The 17,714-nt window shown below is 41.3% G+C and overlaps 1 protein-coding gene across 1 annotated transcript; it reads left to right on the top strand.

Annotated features, from left to right (window-relative positions):
• Positions 1 to 6,346: 6,346 nt before the first annotated feature.
• camkvl (CaM kinase-like vesicle-associated, like) lies at positions 6,347 to 16,242 on the top strand (the record flags this gene model as incomplete). The annotated part of the gene is made up of 10 exons (XM_083920904.1): positions 6,347 to 6,449; positions 8,727 to 8,858; positions 9,165 to 9,239; positions 10,027 to 10,165; positions 11,571 to 11,691; positions 12,355 to 12,430; positions 12,580 to 12,716; positions 12,937 to 13,015; positions 13,113 to 13,200; positions 14,758 to 16,242. Exons 1-10 carry the CDS (start codon positions 6,355 to 6,357, stop codon positions 16,240 to 16,242), a joined length of 2,427 nt encoding a protein of 808 aa, XP_083777030.1. The 5' UTR covers positions 6,347 to 6,354.
• Positions 16,243 to 17,714: the final 1,472 nt, after the last annotated feature.

The raw sequence follows: 17,714 nt of genomic DNA, 5'->3' as shown, positions 1-17,714 counted from the left end.
CTCTCTGTTATTCCCATTAGTGTAACAGTAAGAACATCAGGGGTTGCCACATCAGTCATAACCCCTGATGTTCTTCTCCACCTCGGTGAGGAATTGCCATGATTAAGTCTTTCGGACTAGAGCTCTACTAACACAGGGATGGGCAAAGCCAATACGACGAGATAAAAGCCATGCAGAGGCAGTGAAAGGTGCAGGAGCGGGGGGGAAAAAACACAGAGAGAAAGCAAGAGAGGCAGGGAAAAACAAAGAATCTTTTAAGTGAAATGATTCTGCTGTTTGGTTGAAGGGATGAACACGTTATTCTTGTAAAATCCCACACCTGTGTCCTTTCTGCGTGATATAGGAGTGACATGTCCAACACTAATGAGCGACAGATATATTCAGTATGCTTCTTTGTCACGTAAGGACAGGCATATAGTGACATGCACGAGTTGTATAATGCGCGTGCCCGGTTGTGTGTAAGTGTGTATGCATGTACATGTGTGGAACTCAGGTGCTCTGACATGCGAAGCCTGCCATCTCTTGTTCACAGAGGCAGAAGTAACCTGAGGTCAGCCAAAGTCCCTTTGCCGCTCTGACTCATCTCCAGAGGCAAACATTGACATACTTGTTATATATATTTTATAAGCACACCCTCACACACACATCTGGCTGTTCATCTTATCATATCTTATGATCTAGTGTCACCTCTCGACAAAGCCGATGCGGCATCCCTTAATCTCATTGTGCAGATATCAGGATTTGTGTTGGTTGGTGTAGGTGATGCTGATAATGACCGTGTTTTTGATTTACGAGTATCTCTGTGCTGCATCTGTGTGACAGTCGCAAGGACACACTGACACATTTAACCGCTTGACTGACAACTCAGAAAGACTGCAAAAGCAGCCCCAGCAGTCAGTGAAATGTTTACATGACATGTATTTCAAATTATTCTCATCTTTCTGTAATTGGTTCGCATCAAAAGCCAAACTTGTCACGGCAGCTTGTCACACGACTTGCTGTAACAGACTGCTTTTCTTTTCACTTTTTTTCTTGTAGTTGGACCAAGCATTGATTTAATGGGATAGGATGGCTTAAGAGACGAGTGCCAGTAAATAGCAGATAATCTTAGAATAACCTTGACGCTGAGAACCTCTGAAACACTTCCGCTCTGAGCTGATAAAAAAGATTCTATTCCATGTGATTCATTTTTTATTCTTGCTGCAGCCTAAACACAACACTTGTGAACGAGCGCGCGCACACATACACACACACAAACACACCCACACACACACACACACACACAGGTTTTGCACAAGCAATTTGATAAGGATAAAGTGTGATGTCTCGGTGTGCCTTCAAACCTGAGTCTGTGCATCTCTGTGTGTTGACGGGTGTGCATTTAAGCAAAATGGAGCCTACAGCAAACCATGCAATTGTCAATAATTCTTAAATTTTATGTTGCATAATCCTACACCCTTATTCCAAAGAATGTACACAGATTTGTATTAAAATTTTATGACATAAAAAAGTGTGAAGACTTTTAATCCAAAGTTTTGTTTCATTATGTGTGACCACTATTGACACTTAATAGCAATATGAGCAGGATTTGATTTTTGAACATCCAGAGACCATACTTTACGTTACTTAATGCGTAAAGAAAGAGTGTATTTAATGCCTGTGAATTCCATGATGTTAACTTGTTCAAATGTGTCATTAATCTCTATATATGTGTAATGAATTATGAAAACCCCAATGGGCTACCTTGAAAATGAGATGATACATCTCAGTGGGTTTATTCTTAAACAATACATTTGACTAATTTGACAGAGAACTATAAGCATATTTACTGGTTGGAGATACATCATATTTTCAGAAAATAATATATCAAAGTCAAAATAAAGATGATTGAAACACCTTAACTATTGACTATCTTTTGATGTGAGCACATCAGCTGCAACACTAAATCGGGCCAGGGGTTTAAAGTAGGGGTCCATCGGCCCTTTCCTACCTCCTACAAACTACTTCCAGCGCCCTTGATTGGACCATACCCATCTTCTAACTCAGCCTTCATCTTGATCTAAGCTACACACCTGTAAATCAAGACTGTATCTTGTACGAACACCTGACAAACCACTCAATACCTAGCCTTGTGAGACAATCCTGGTCTTGCGAGCTCCATTGGATTTTACACGCACATCAGTCTGGTAACGTGCGATGCAGAAAATTTGGAGCCGTTCGCTAAGCAAACATCCAATCAGCATTGGTTTTGAGGCGGGTTTAAGTGTGATGCAAGGCATGCAAATCCAATCTGATCTAGACACAAGGCTGTAGCTCTAATTCTGTTAGCTGCTTACTAACGTGTTTTTCTCTTGGATCCTTCTGTTGGAATATGAACACCTGAAATTGTACCTTTTATCCGTGAATTTGCGTTACACAAACGGCAAATATCCTTTTCCGACATGTGGTTTACTTTCTGAGCTTTGTCCCGATGCTCTGTTGATCTGATTGGTTGATTTGGCCCGTGTGTTGGTGATAGACAGATGGTTATCCAATCAGCAACCAGTATTTTCATCCCTTCTCCAAACAAGATTTCCCAGATGGATATGCTGAGCCAATGAGAATCATGTGAATCAATCCATCTGGCGAAGTCAGGTTACTCAATGCCACCTCTGTGGTAGTTCACGCTACAGTAGGCGTCTCCAGGACCACATTTTAAACAATACCAGCAGCTGGTAATGGACACGACATTGGATGTTTCATCATCTTTGCATGACATGAACGTTTGGATAGTTATGGATTGTAGCTTTAAAAAGTACATACAACATAGAATATATGAATAATAGGGAGGGATAAAATGTATCACTACAGAAATTGTTGAATAGCATTTGAAAACATTAATAATAACTGCCACAGAGAACACAGGGCCCAGTTTCAGTGATTCAAAGAACCTGCTACTGAGAGATCAGTGGTGGTGACACTGAGTTGCATTGTGCTTCAGTACTTTTATGTTATCTCCTATATTGTGCTATCCTCACCAAATGTTCTGAACGCATGCTATGCATTTGTTTTACAGAGAGGCAGCCCTGTCAGCATGCCTTCAAAGGCTTACTGACTTTGGGGACAGCCCTTCATACTCTCATAAAACTGAGTCACACGACACATAATAACACATAGCTTGTTCTGTTGGCACATACCTACAGTACGTGCACCCACATACAGACACATTCACCTGTGCAAACATTCACACGCAGAAGCTGTGAGGTTGAGAGGTACTTTCAATCTGCCTCTGCACTTCTCACCTCTTTGCACCCATCTTTTCCTCTCTTCCCTTCTCATCTTCTTTCTTCTCATATCGTCCCATATTGCCTCCTACTCTGTGTTAACTTAAGGTTTGTACTGACTCAGTATTCTGCAGGTATGGTGTTTTCACAGTTCACCAGTGAAACGAGAAGAAGGACAAAAATCTAACCAGACTCAGATTTACGGAACATATTTATTAGTATGTATACACTGTGTATTACGTTCACACAGTGTAATGTATTGAGAGGTGACCTTTATTATCCGGTACACCACAGAATAGCATGATGGATACAGCTCGCTACAGTACATTCAAAAACAGATGAAGAGAGACAGGAGATGTTGCATTGTACTTGTACTCAACGCTTTTCGAAATAGCCTAGTCCCAAATAGCTAGCTGTCAGCAAATGAGGCAGCACAGCATTGCTAGGGAAAAGCATAATTTTGACTAAAGTTATCATCTGGTTGTGGAGTAACAGGAGAAAAAAGGGATGGAACTCAAGAACCGGCTCCAGTTGAGAGCTGGTAACAATTTTGGGTTGAAACCGTAATCGTATGCCTCCAAGCTTATCACTTCCACTTCCACTTCTACTGTTTATTCTGACAGTTGCACATTGCAAAAACAATGACGTCATACTCATGCATCCACACTGCTGGAAACTTGCAACAAGCAGGAGTCATGGCAGGGAGGAAGAAACTGTCCAAAGTGTGGCGTTCTGTGTTCAGACTCAGACACAGAGATAATAAAACAGTTGAACTGACGCTGAAAGCCCATGTAGGTCACCTTTTTTTTCCGCACAAAAAATTGATCAGGAATCAATAATGTCTAGGAGGAACAGTTAGCAAAAAAAATTCATGCCAGTGTTAAGACTCGAAGATAGACTGACAGATTTTGCAACAGTGCCAAGTAGCTCCAGCAAATCCCCAACATTGTTCCCAGGTCACTGCTGGTGTTGAGCTTTGAAACATGAACACTTAGATTTTGGAATTTGGGGGTGCTCTTACAAAATCAAATTAAGTATCTCTAATGTTGTAATGTCTCTAAGTGTGGCAACCAGCAGGGATTTTAGAACAGGCAAAAGACTAAAAACTGTGTCGAACCATAGTGTCCAAAAGTTAGCTCAAACAGCTATTGGCAAGTTCATCTGCTGACATTTATTGTTTGGCAGTTGTTTCCATATTTCAGTGGGGACGCTCTGTTTCCACAGGGATGGAGGCGCTCCATTCACATCAAGCCAGCATCACCTTCACCGCCCTGGACCTTGCCATGGGAATGTTGTTGTGCTTACATAATCTTCTGGCAAAACGATGCCTTTTCAATCCACCGCTAAATTCCCTTCGGTCTCAGTGGGGCATTACACTCACACAAGGACACACATATGGACACACACATGTACACACACACAAATACACACCCTGCTGCTCAAACTCATATCTGCACATGTGACATATCCGCATCAACCTTTGCACTTTGCTCAGACACACGCACTCACGCATGCATACACATACACAGAAACAGTGTATCCCAGCGCTCTGGATTAGGGGTACAGATTAGAGATTAGGGCCAGCACTGGGATTACACAGTACTCTCCAGCCCCGCCTCCACCATAGATCAGAAGCACCTCTGCATCTACAAGGATGATGCTACCCAAACACACACACACAGATAGAAAGAGAGAGAGAGAGAGTGGATTTTACATTACCGATATTCATTCCTTAATCCTAAATTAGCACCCGCAAAATGTCATTACCTCTGAGGATTTCTATTGTCTCTCTGTTCTTAATCCTCACATCATATTCACTATTTTTCTCAGTTCCTTTCTTTCTCTGTCTCTCTCCCTCTCTCACACACAGACACGACACAATCCAGAATTCCTCTTGCTGCCTCTAGCATCACTCACATTAACTAATGCTCCCTTTCTCTCCCATCACATATTTTCTCACTTGGTCAATTTCATGGATTTGTCTTGATGTGGTCACAAGCCCCCACAGAGACAGGAGATAAACTAGAGGTAGAAATCTCCACTGAGGGAAAGTTAAGAGAAACGATAGAAATGAGTTATCCAACAGGAGTGGGTTCTGTCAGGTATTTGGGAGGAGAAGGACCTTGAGGATAGATGGCTGAAACTTCCAGGGACTCGGTCTCCTACAGCAGATGGAGTGTTAAAGGATGTGGGTGAGGATTGCCTGAGGACTGTGGTGAGATGGTATATCGATTGCTGATTCACTTTCTAGATCCTTGATTTTCTACCTGGGCGTTAGGGACCTCCTGTGGGGTCAAAAGCTATTTTAGGGTGGACAGAGGAAGAAGAATTTGATGTATATATATATATCTATATATATAGATATATATATAAACTGTATATATACACTGTACATAATGTACGTGGATGTTGGTTTTTCCCTTGTTGGGTGCATTTTTCAGTGTGAGTTACAATGAGAGATGAAAGGAGGAATTAAGTCATACACAGTCATTTTAAAAGGTCATGAACTCCTGATCTAGTTTATAAGACAAATCCAACGTTTTACACACACACACACACACAAATACATACACACACACACATTGAGACTACAAACAAAAAATAATAATTTTCCTGTTTGGGAAATCAGTGATTGCCAAGGAAGCCAGTTGCTTTAGGGACACAGGGACACTGCCCTTTATAAATAAAGTTTAACTTGAACTTGACAGACGTTGCACAGAATCTGCAGACTTTAGCAGAGTAGAGAGAAGCTTAGTGGGTAGCTTAGTATCTGTTGACAAGGCTGGCACGCAACCAGGCCGCCAGAAGCGTTAGTATCCAGATTTGTTCAGAAATGGACTTGGCTGTATCTGTGGATCTCCAATATACTGTATATTTCCAAGGCTAATAGTAATGGCAGTCCCTTGGTGTCTCCTACTTCAACCACTGGAGACTTTCATGATGTTTCATCAGTGCTTCTTTTCCTCTTTAGCATGCTTGTCCATGCTGCTCTTCACTCCCTTTATCTGTCTGTTACCTAAAAGTTTCATCAATATAATTCCTTTTGTAGTGCAATTGATTGATGTCTTTTTTTTCATAGGTGAATGCCGGCATGCCATTTGGGTGCCTTGCCCTGCGAGATGGGCGGAGTTACGATAGCATGTCTGATGTCACAGACAAATATGAGATTGGACAGGTCCTCCGAGCGTAAGTCCCATAAAGCTTTATGCATGAATCTCTGTTGCCTTTCCCCTTCCTCTTCCATGTAGAATTAATGGACACACTCCAGTAGGCTATCCCACAAGGATCTTGACTCTGTTGATGAATTAATTCAAATTAGATCATTTTCCCTGCAGATTTGGTTTGGCATATCAAACGGTTTCACTGAAGAAATGACAGAAGGTAATAGCATGAGGCTAGTGTGTAACAGACTTACCAGACACATTTTCTTAAATTTTCACCAACCAAATGTCTTTATTTTGCTAATCATGACAGTTCATGAAACACACTGAAGTTTATCATTTATTCTTTTTAAATATTCTATGTCATGCCTAAAAAATGTTTTTAAAAAAAATCTTTTGGACATATTTTCATAGAGATGTGAAAATCACTTCTGCTTGACTAGACGAAAAATTTGAAAGTTTTCTCCTTATGAACACCTACTCTCGACACATTGATGGCGTGCATGCGCGCGCGCAAACACACACACACACACACACACACACACACACACACACACATACCAATCAGTGTAAGAGGCCATATGGCAACATCAGCATCTGGCCTCAGAGATTTCTGCTCATCTTTTATATAACACACAGAGACACACACAGAGACAGACATGCACACTGACATTCACTCAGAATTAAGTGCACACATTTGCTGTACATGTGCTCATAAATTGATGAAAACCAGAAAGATAGGGTAAGCCTATGGCAAAGATAAAATGTGTGCTCTGTTGCTATTAATTTGTAATTAGAATGACTTAAACGCACTGCATGCAATTTTTGCTACTAGGGGTCTCTTGATCAAAGCTCTTTTCTCTCTCAATCAAAACAATAACAAAAGAGGGACTTGTGAGGATGCCGTAAAGTAGGGTTGTATCATGGCAATTGTTGTCTTCAACCGCCATTGCAGATGAAAGTCTATCAGACGTGACACAGACAAAAATAATGTTTACAGATGAGTTAATGTGTTGAAGTTTTACTCACGTTATTCATTTCTTTCTTATGAAATATCTGCAAGTAATATCAGCTAATGTAACGTTAACTTGCTAACTGACTACCCATACAGCTAATGGAGCTAACACTATTTAGCAAATTCAACTTTCTGAACATGTTGAATGTTGTTGTACTGTTGCCGTAGGAACTGCTTCCCATTGAATTACATTCTATAGGGAGGGGATGCGGACCTTCAGTTAGCATCTGTTGCAACTCAAATTCTGCCAATGTAAACTCCAGTGCTCTGGGTCTCCCAGACTGCCCTGACTCTCCGCCAAATCAACAGATTTCTGGCTAAATTTGAGTTGCTATAGCCACTAACTAAAGTTCTGTCGCTGTAACTGCAGAAATATCATATCAATAAGTAAGGTCTCTGGTTACCGTGTTGCAAAACGGCATGCAATTATAGAAAACAATTATCCTGTGTGGCAGAGGGAAAAGCCAGTGTAACTATAATTCAGGGACACTGTATGATAAATTAACAATTACTCTCTGATGTATCATACTGTTTCCCATGTTTCCCAGAAGTTAGAGCAACTAGAAGGGATTAAAGTTGTATGACACCATTGAGAGGGGACCAAATGTTATGGGCCATTGCCTTGAATGAAATTAAAGATTTCTCTGGGTTAGAACATTGTTGGCAACATTTGGGGTAGTGTATAAAACATATTACATAGATCTAGTATTTTTCATACATTTTAATGTGGGAATGTAATAAATAGTTTTTGGGTAAAAAAATGGTGTGCAATTTTTAATTCATAAATAGTCTACATAAAGAAAGAAAGAAAGAACTATTTCATTTTCTCTGGAAGTATTTATTGAGCATGAAAGATTTAATGTGAAATGTGTAATTTAATTTTGCATCACACAGCTTCAAAATCCATTTGGCTGAAATACTGCATGCCCCAAAGGCTCAAAGCCAGACGATGCCCAGCTCATGGCAGGGATAGATCCATTTCGGATTTGTTATTTATGACCCTTTTATTCTACTCGATGAGTCTCCACCTAATTAAATTCTTTCACTGTTTTTCACCAAAATACCCAGTGTGCTTTGTCTCCCTATAAAGCTGTGTCTCTCTTGAGCAATATTCTCAAATGTGCTCAACAACATCCTTATATATATATATATATATATATATATATATATATATATATATTCATTTTCAAGAGCATCTTATTTGGTGCTCTAACGTTATATTTACCTTCTCTGCCTTTCTCCGTCTGTCTGTCTGTCTTCCTTTCTATTTTTTTTCTTCTTGCGTAGGAAGGAGTTCTGCGAGCTGTGCCTGGCTAAGGACAGACAGACAGACAAGGTGTTTGTCTGCAAGAAATTCCTCAAGAAAGACGGCAGGAAAGTCCGCAAGGCTGCCAAGAACGAAATCATGATCCTGAAATTGTACGCAATCGGTCTGTGGACAGATGGATGTATGATGGGGGGAATGAGAGAAGGAGAGATAGAGGGAGAGTTATAAAGAGTTATTTGAAATGTCTGTTCATACTGTATTTCCAGCCACACAATCTATGCAATAACCATGGGTGATAATTTACACTCAGGTATTTGTGACTTCTGCTTTGAAGTATCTACCCAGCTAAAGAGATTTATACCCACACAATATAAGGCTATTAAAACCCCTCTTAAACTGCATGTGTGACCTTTCACCATTGTAAGGATACAGTCTGTGACTCACTTATGTTGTTCCAGGGTCAGCCATCCAAACATTCTTCAGCTGATTGACACATTCGAGACCCGGAAAGAATATTTCATCATCCAGGAACTGTGAGTGTTACTTTAACGTTCCATGATTTATCCTTCTTGTGTTAGCATGTGGACTTAAGTGTGTGTGTCTTAATTGTGTATGTGCCCTCATGTACCTTTACACACAAATCCATCAGCTAGAGGGTAAGGGTTGAGTCTACCCTCTTATTACTGTGTGCTCTGTTGCTCCTCTCAGCAACAGAGGAAGGTGTTAGTTTTTATGAGATATTTGCTCTTAGTAACACGCAGCATTACTCAGTGGTCCTGAAGCACTGCTTTGGCATAATAGGGTTTCTACAGAGAGCTCTAGATCGATACGTCAAAGCAGGTCCAATCCCTTGTGACAAGCGCATTTTTTAACACTTGTAACTTTATTTGAAAGCAAGTACACTTATTGGGGCTGAGTGGACACATTATCTCCCTTCTGTTACTGAGATAATCTGTGTATTCATGACTCTGTTTATGAGTTGGTGTGTCAGTTCTCACATGTTTGCCCAGCCATAGTCCTCCTGCTGAGGGCGATACGTGATGATCACACCCATCATTTATACACTCTCCGAAGTTAACCAAGTCTTTAAGAGTAATGACCGATACTCTAATTTTTAATTGCTCAGCAGTACCTTTAGGCCAGAAACAGATTGCCGTACACACAAAATGCACAAAACAAACAAGAGCACAGGGCTTTTGATAACTATGTTACTGAAAACTTAAAGTGAATTATTTTGTTGCAACATGTGGTTAAGAGTCGCACCATATATTTGGCGATGTGTGTGTACCGGTGTTTTCGTGTGTGTTTGACTGCATGCAGAGCTACAGGCGGAGATGTATTTGACTGGATTCTGGACCAAGGGAATTACACAGAGAGAGATGCATCCAATGTCATCAGACAGGTCCTCGAGGCTGTGGCGTACTTACATTCCCTCAACATAGTTCACAGGAACCTGAAGGTACACACTCACTCTTTTACTACCTCTCTCTACATTTTGGCATGAGGGTCGTTGAGTGTCATTACAATAAAAAGATATAAACAAATACTGTTGACTTGCCTCTAAGAATACAGGAAGGCAACAAAAAACATGTGTTTGAGTGAGTGGCCCCCTTCCATCGCACCCTAGATAGCAATTTTCAGTGTATAGTCAGCATAATCTCTTTGAGGACACATAAAAGCCTTGCACTTCCATCTCAGTTAATGACTCAACATTTGATAACCTTATTAGCAAGAGAGTGAACACGGTCTTTATGGCTTAATGTTATCTCTTGTGATACATGCAGGCACAGACAGATTCATATCTTTAGCCCACATTATCAACCCATTTGTATGGAATTACAGCATGTCTTGGGCTTCATACTCCCCCTCCTGGTAGAAGTCAGTATTTCCTTTCAGACTATATTGTAAATAGACTACATTAGTTTATACTCATACATTACATTAAGTTAAATGAAAATGACATTTTCAGCTCAGCGCAGATAAAAAATTAAATTATAAAGGTAAGCCAAGATGCTTCCTTTTATTTAAGTAGGTGTGTATCTGGTCAGTCTTCTGCTATATCTGTCTTGTCAAGAAATGGCATATGAGTATTTTAAGTCATATTACAGTATAACAGCTATAATGATTTAATGATGAGCCATTACTTCCTGCTGGCAGTTTGTGCTTGTTATCATTTAGATTAAAACAAGATTGTGGACCAGTTTGACCACACTCCTCACAAAAACACAACTTATAAATCAACTTTAACATTAGCTTTATGGTCCCCAATCAGAATCAAAATCAGAATGGAGTTTATTACCAAGTAGGCCTTGTTGTTAAGGCCGCTTTCAGTGTTTCAAAGAGTCTGTGTCCAGGATGGGAGGGTTGGCCGCAACCTTTCCTGCCCACCTCAGGGTCTTGGAGGAGGCGTACAGGTCCTGGAGTGATGACAGATTGCAGCCAGTCACCTTCTCCACAGAGCCAATGATAACGTTGCGGTCTGCCCTGTGGCAGCGTACAGTGTACCAGATGGTGATGGAGGAGGTGAGGATGGACTCGACGATTGGAGTGTAGAAGTGCACTATCATAGTCTTTGGCAGGTGGAACTTCTTCAGCTGCCACAGGAAGTACATCCTCTATAAAGAGATTGCCAAGTAATAACAGAAAGGGTAATTGTTGAGTCAGCACCCCAAACCAGTTGAGCTTTTGAAGCATGGGCCATTGTTGCTGAGATTTTTTACAGGTTGCAGTGGAAGTATAATTTACTGTCTGGTGATTATCACTCCCCATACATTTGTAGCTCTTGACCAGTTAAATAGTGTGTAGGGCTTCAGTCTGTGTGTATTTTTATGAAAATACTTAATTCTGTACCTCATTTTGTTTAGCTGGAAAACCTGATGTACTACACAGAAAACAACCACAACAAAGTGGTTCTGCGAGATTTCTACCTGTCCAAGTTTGAGAACGGACCCATAACAGAGCCTTGTGGAACACCAGAATACCTAGGTAGGATACTCTCCACTATTTGTGCTTTTGTTTTTTTATATATATATATAATGATATAATAATTTATATATAATGTAACTTTACTTCTATGTTTGTCCGTCTCTCAGTCTCATCCACTCAGATGTCCTTCCATTAGCTTAATCTTCTGTTTGTGAAAAAAGGCCTGTGTAAATACTTTGTTTTGTATTCACACGTTTTTTCTTCCTTGTGCTTTTGAAGATCAAAATATGTCAGAGATAAACAGTTATAGTGATAAACAGTCATTGAACCCAGTGAAATACATGAACAGAGTTCAAAGCACCTAACTCACACCGTCTTCCCACTCCCTCTCTTTTCATATCCTCTCATCTCTATCTCACTCCCCCCCACTCTCTTTCTGAGGTTTATGTGAGGTCAACTTAGTGAGCTCACATAAACAGTGTGAGTGCGCCCTAAGTACAGAGTACAGAACTGTGCTTTGGCTTGGTTCTCTCCAGTGCAAGGTCAGGATAGTTATTCATAATGCTAATGCTAAGTAATCATACAAATCAATTAGGAAAGAGAATGGAGGCCATGAGGGGAAAGGTAATGTAAAAAAAAGTGAGCTCTTGTCTGTCTCTTGTTAGACATTCAAAATTTTACTTCACTGTCTCTATGTCTGCTTTTCTCCTTGCTGTCTCTCAGCTCCCGAAGTGGTGGCTCGCCACCGGTATGGTCGCCCTGTGGACTGCTGGGCTGTGGGTGTCATTATGTTCATACTGTGAGTCTCCATCAGTTTTAACCAAAGCTATATTTCAACAAGCAGGCAAATACAAACTGAGCTGCATTTAAACTTCAATGAGTTATTTGCACGGTTCAAAATAACTCCCCTTCCTCTCTCCCCCTTATTTAATGTTCCCGTTTTTGCAGCCTATCAGGTAACCCTCCTTTTTATGATGAGACAGAAGAGGAGAACACAGATCTACATAATCGTATCATCTTCTGCCGCATTGTTGCTGGTGACTTTGAGTTTGATTCTCCGTACTGGGATGACATTTCACCTGCAGGTAGGTACATAACTCCACCACATGATGGCAATAAATACACAGTTCAATTTTCAATGGCATGAAGACTAGACCAGTTGGTAGTCAAAAAAAAGTCTGCTTGTGAACCAATAGCCTCAATTTAAAAAAGCAGTAAGATATTTAATGTCTCAATCAACCAGATGTTTAATCATTCTCCAAGAAAAAAAAAATTGACCTTTTGTCTTTATTTTTTCTCTCCCAGCTAAGGAGCTTGTCTGTCGACTCATGGAAGTGGACCAGATGCTGAGAATCACTGCGCAGGATGCACTTTGGCATGAATGGTAATTGTGTGCACATAACTACAAGAGCGCATACATTTTGGCACATGTCCACAGGATTTGTACTCACTTGCTGTATGCTGTCTGTCATCTGTGTCAGGATTGCTGGGAACGGTGCATCAGAGAAGAACCTAAAGGATGGTGTGTGTGCCCAGTTTGAGAAGAACTTTGCAAAGGCCAAATGGCGGGTATGAATGCACTCTTGCTTTCTTTCTGCAGCAGTAAATGAAGTTGGTGATAAGATAGCCAAGTAAGCAGCATAGGGAAATATAGTGAAAATAACACAGGTGATCATTTTGAGAGTTGGCCAATTTATAATGATGATTGCACATAAGGTGTTTTTAGCTTAGCACACAGAGTTATGTTTTAAATTTGCAAATGGATAAGGATTTCCTGGGGTGTGAATACTGAAGACCAAGAAGGAGGAATTCGAGATGGCAGTGCTGACCTGACGGTATAAGTAACAGTTATAACCCTCTTCTTTCTTTCCCCATGTGGTTCCCAGGAGTTGAAGGTATTGTAGTTCATTATGAGGGAGAGTGGAAGGACAGAGCATGTGCTGAAACTCACCTTCAGTCTGGCATGATTCAATAACCAAGAAAACATCTTTCTAATGGCTGGACACCCTCTTGGATTAAAAAGAGGTTTTTATTGGTGAAAATGTCTATAACAATCGACCATTCAGCAAACACTAAACCTCAGTCAGCTTTGAGATGTATTGACCATGCTTGGGCTGGTGAAAATCTCCTCATAAGCTCTGTTCCTACCCACTGTCACTCCTGTCCTGTCCCAGAAGAGACCCATCCACTCTGCCCCACTTTTGTCATTGAATTAAGACCAAGATGTTCAAAGTGGCCCACTCCGCTCCTTTCTTACTCCTCATCTGCACTAGTCTGTGAAACCATATTGGTAAAACAAAATAATGATCAGTGACAGGGAAGATAGTTTACTCATTGCTTGTGTAGTTCTGTGTAGATACGGAGAGGAAGAAATGGAAAGGATATAAGGGATACAGGCCACTGTGGACTGTTGAACTGCAGCGATTTGAATTATAAAGCCATTCCTTTTACGTGTATCCTGGCTCATTGACCCATACTGTACCTCAGTGTTACATTCAAGTCATACTTGAAGCTATACAGAAGCTTTTCAGTTAAGCCATATTGTATTCAGTGACATGTGTGTGTCCAAATGGCTTTTCACTTCCAGACAATCAATGCCCTGGTTTAGAAACAACTTCTAAGCTCACCTATTTTCAATCCCCCCTTGAGTGTTTGTAGATTTAAAGTCGTCAGATGAGTGTAAGAGGGAAGGAGATTTACACTCATCTGTTTGCTTATACCTTTTCCGGACAACAAGCAGTCAATGAGTGGCTTGGAGATTTGAGTCTTGACATTGATTTAAACCAGGGTATAATGTGTCTTAGCCTCCTGGAAGTATATAACTGCCACCGGTCTTACTGCACTGTCACTTCCCACTAATCACATCTCAGCGCTTAGTATGATGATGCTGAATCATGGTGCCGTGACAGGCTTTTTGTCAAATGCTTGTCTTCAAAGCTTATTTATATATATATGTATTTATGCTTTACCATAACCAACTATAATATCAACGTTTTAATTTAAAAAATATGTAGGGAAAAAAGTAAATATGAGTGTAAAAGAAAAAAAATCAACATACTGTAAATCTAATTCTCTTTACACGGCTATCCTTCTCTCCTTTTTTCTTTGCCTTTGTTTATTTTGCAGAAAGCGATTCGTGTTACCACCTTCATGCAACGACTGAAGAATTCAGAGGCACTAATTGAAAGTTCAACTGAGGCTCAGGGCAGTGAGGAGACAGGAGACGGTGAAGGGGGTGTGTCCCAGGGAACAAGTGATGAGGGAGACAAAGTGACGAGTGATGGAGGGGTGACGTCAAGTAGTGTGTCTTTAGAAGTTACTGTTGAAAATACACAGATGGGTATGGACCAAGATGGGGGGAGGAGTAAGGTCGGAGAAAAACAGGATGAGGTAAAGGCGAGTGTAGGCCCGTCAGTAGGAACTTCTCCATCAGATATTCAGGAGCCTCTTTGTCAGCAAAGCCAATTAAATGCAGCCCCCAAACCCACACTGGAGGAGCCTCATGAGGCTGGTGCAAAGAAAGCTGCAGGTGATGGAACCAGGAAAATAGCTGCAAACTTGGGTCAAAATAAGGTTCTTCCAGAGTCCAAACCGAGCCCTGTGATGACGCCTGACCCCTCCAAGACGTTGGGCGGTTCTTTAAGCACCAACCTTGACAAAAAACACACATCTGCCCTCCCTGATCCAAGCAGCAAACGCAAGATGGCGGCAACATTTCATAGCCCTCCACCAACAGTTCCCGCTGCTGGAACAGCCTCACCAGACAAGAGGCCAGCCACGCAAAAGGAAGAGACTGACGGAAGTTGGTGTCAGACACAGTTACCTGAGGCGGTGGCAGAAAGGTCAGTGGCAGTCACTCCAGCAATAGGGCCTGGAGCTGGGATGGATGTAGGACTAGGAGTTAGGTTAAGGGGTGATGCTAGCCCCATGGTTAGAAGGGATAGGGATGCCAGGACAACAGACAGATACAGTGCTGAGTTTAGCATAGCGAGGCCAGGTCCTGGAACAGGACAGGGCAGTTATGCTATAGGCAGCTCTGCTAGTTTGGGTCGTCACGCCACGCCATACAGCCCAGAAGTTGGAACTGTAGGGATGGGGATGGCAGGGGGCTATGGGAGCCCATACAGTTCCCTTTATACGAGTGGAGGGATAGGGATGTACGGGACTGGGCTACCACGTGGAGGTGGTGGGAGCAGCACTACAAGCGACTGGCAAATGGACAGTGTGATCGAGCAGATAGAAAAGCAAATGGCTGCCGTGCTGGAGAAGATTGAGGGAGACATGCCCTCTCTGCTAGAGCAAATCAGTGACTGTCCCACTGAACCACCACGCGCCAGGAGCACACACGCCTCGCCCGCCTCCTCTCGCGCACGCCCCTCACAACACTCCACCACTGCAACCTCGGCCACCCCTCCGCCTCTTCCGACTTCTCCCAGGCCTGTGCTGCCATCTCTCCCTCGCCTTACTATCCCTCCACCATCCTATCCCCCACCGTCCCCACCCACACAATCCCCACCCCAGGCTGCAGGAGAGCAGGAAGACACGGATGGACAGAGGGATGCTGCTCTTACCGACCAGTCCCCCAGAGCTGGGATGGGTAGGGGGCTATGAAACAGGTGTCCGTGATGCAATACACAACACCTGGAACATTGGATTTAGTTTAAATTTGAAGGTTTAAAGCCTTTGTCCCCAGAAGTATCATCCACCTACTCCCCGGAAGAAAAGTAACCATGCAATGTTTTTGGGTTTGGCTGTGTGTTCATGTTCAGAATGTATGTATGACAGCTCCAAAAAGAGAAATATCCCAAAAGCTTGTTTGCATCTCGACTCAATATTGTGCGGCTGACTGCTTACCACACAACCTCCTCATACTGGAATCCAAGGACCCTGCGCAGATTATGAATCAACAAAAGTAAGAAAAGTTTGGTAAAATTGTCCGCTAAAGTGAGAGTTAACAGCAAGAAAGTGTTATGATTTGCAATATTCCCTACAAACTGTAAATACATGCAAAGAACTGGGTTCCTAATTCTTGCTCTACTCTAATGTTGTATACTTCCTCATATCCAAACTGACATTTACTTTTTTCAAATGAGCTTGTTCCATTTCATTATTTTTCATTCCTTTTTATTTATGTAGCTTTTAATTCTAGAGCGATTCTGCGAAAATATGAGCTTGCAGTCACAGAGTTGTACACATTTATGAAACTGAATAGATCAAGCCTTTTCCACTGGCTGCTGGAGATCAAGATGTGTGTTATTATATAGTGTATTTAAACCTGAACTGTCACTTAAAGTCTTGTGTTGAGAGCTGGGGAAAGTTTGTGATAAGATTTTGCACTAACCACAATAACACACACACACACTTCTTTTTCTGTTCTCCAAAGTTCTCAAAAAAGTTTTTACCCAGAAAGTTTGTTTTCATTTTGTCAATACATTCATATGATAGGCTACTGTACTGTGGACAGTACTGTCTATATTTGCTCCTTTTTATCATGTAAAAGAGTCTTTCTGAAGTTCACTCTGCTTTTTGGATCTATGTTATACCAGGTTCTGTGCTTTTCTCCTGAACAAGTCTAAAAATTCACTATTCTGTCCCTATGTAAACTGTGCTCTGTTTGCAAGTCTTTCAATAAAAGTAAAAGAAAAAAATCTATATCTGGAGTTGTTTCATTGGTTAAACCTGAACTTCTAACATTTCAAAACTATTTTCTTTAATAAATACATATAATGTATTATATTAATGGAATTACAACTATGTTTATGTGCTGAGAGAACCGTTGTCCAATGATTTCTCACAGAGGTAATATCACGCCATGCCTTCAAGTCCCATCTAGCCTTGCGTGGGTTTCGGATTAGTCTATGCTCTTGAAGGCACGGGGGTGAAGAAAATATTCCTTAACAGTTAGTGTACGATTGAACTGTGTTGTAATGTATAATTCGATCCACTTTAGCTTCTTCGTGATATAGTTGAACATTAAAGACAAAAAATAAAATGTACTTGTGGTTAAATCAATTATATTGACTTTTCAAGTCATCCCCTCTGTACGGAATTAATGGATGTGCCTGTAACGTGCACATGTTGCT

Source organism: Echiichthys vipera (genome assembly GCF_963691815.1).
Source record: "Echiichthys vipera genome assembly, chromosome: 9".
NCBI classification, from domain to species: domain Eukaryota; kingdom Metazoa; phylum Chordata; class Actinopteri; order Perciformes; family Trachinidae; genus Echiichthys; species Echiichthys vipera.
The sequence above is the reverse complement of the archived record's forward strand: the minus strand, read 5'-3'. Positions and strand labels throughout refer to the sequence as shown.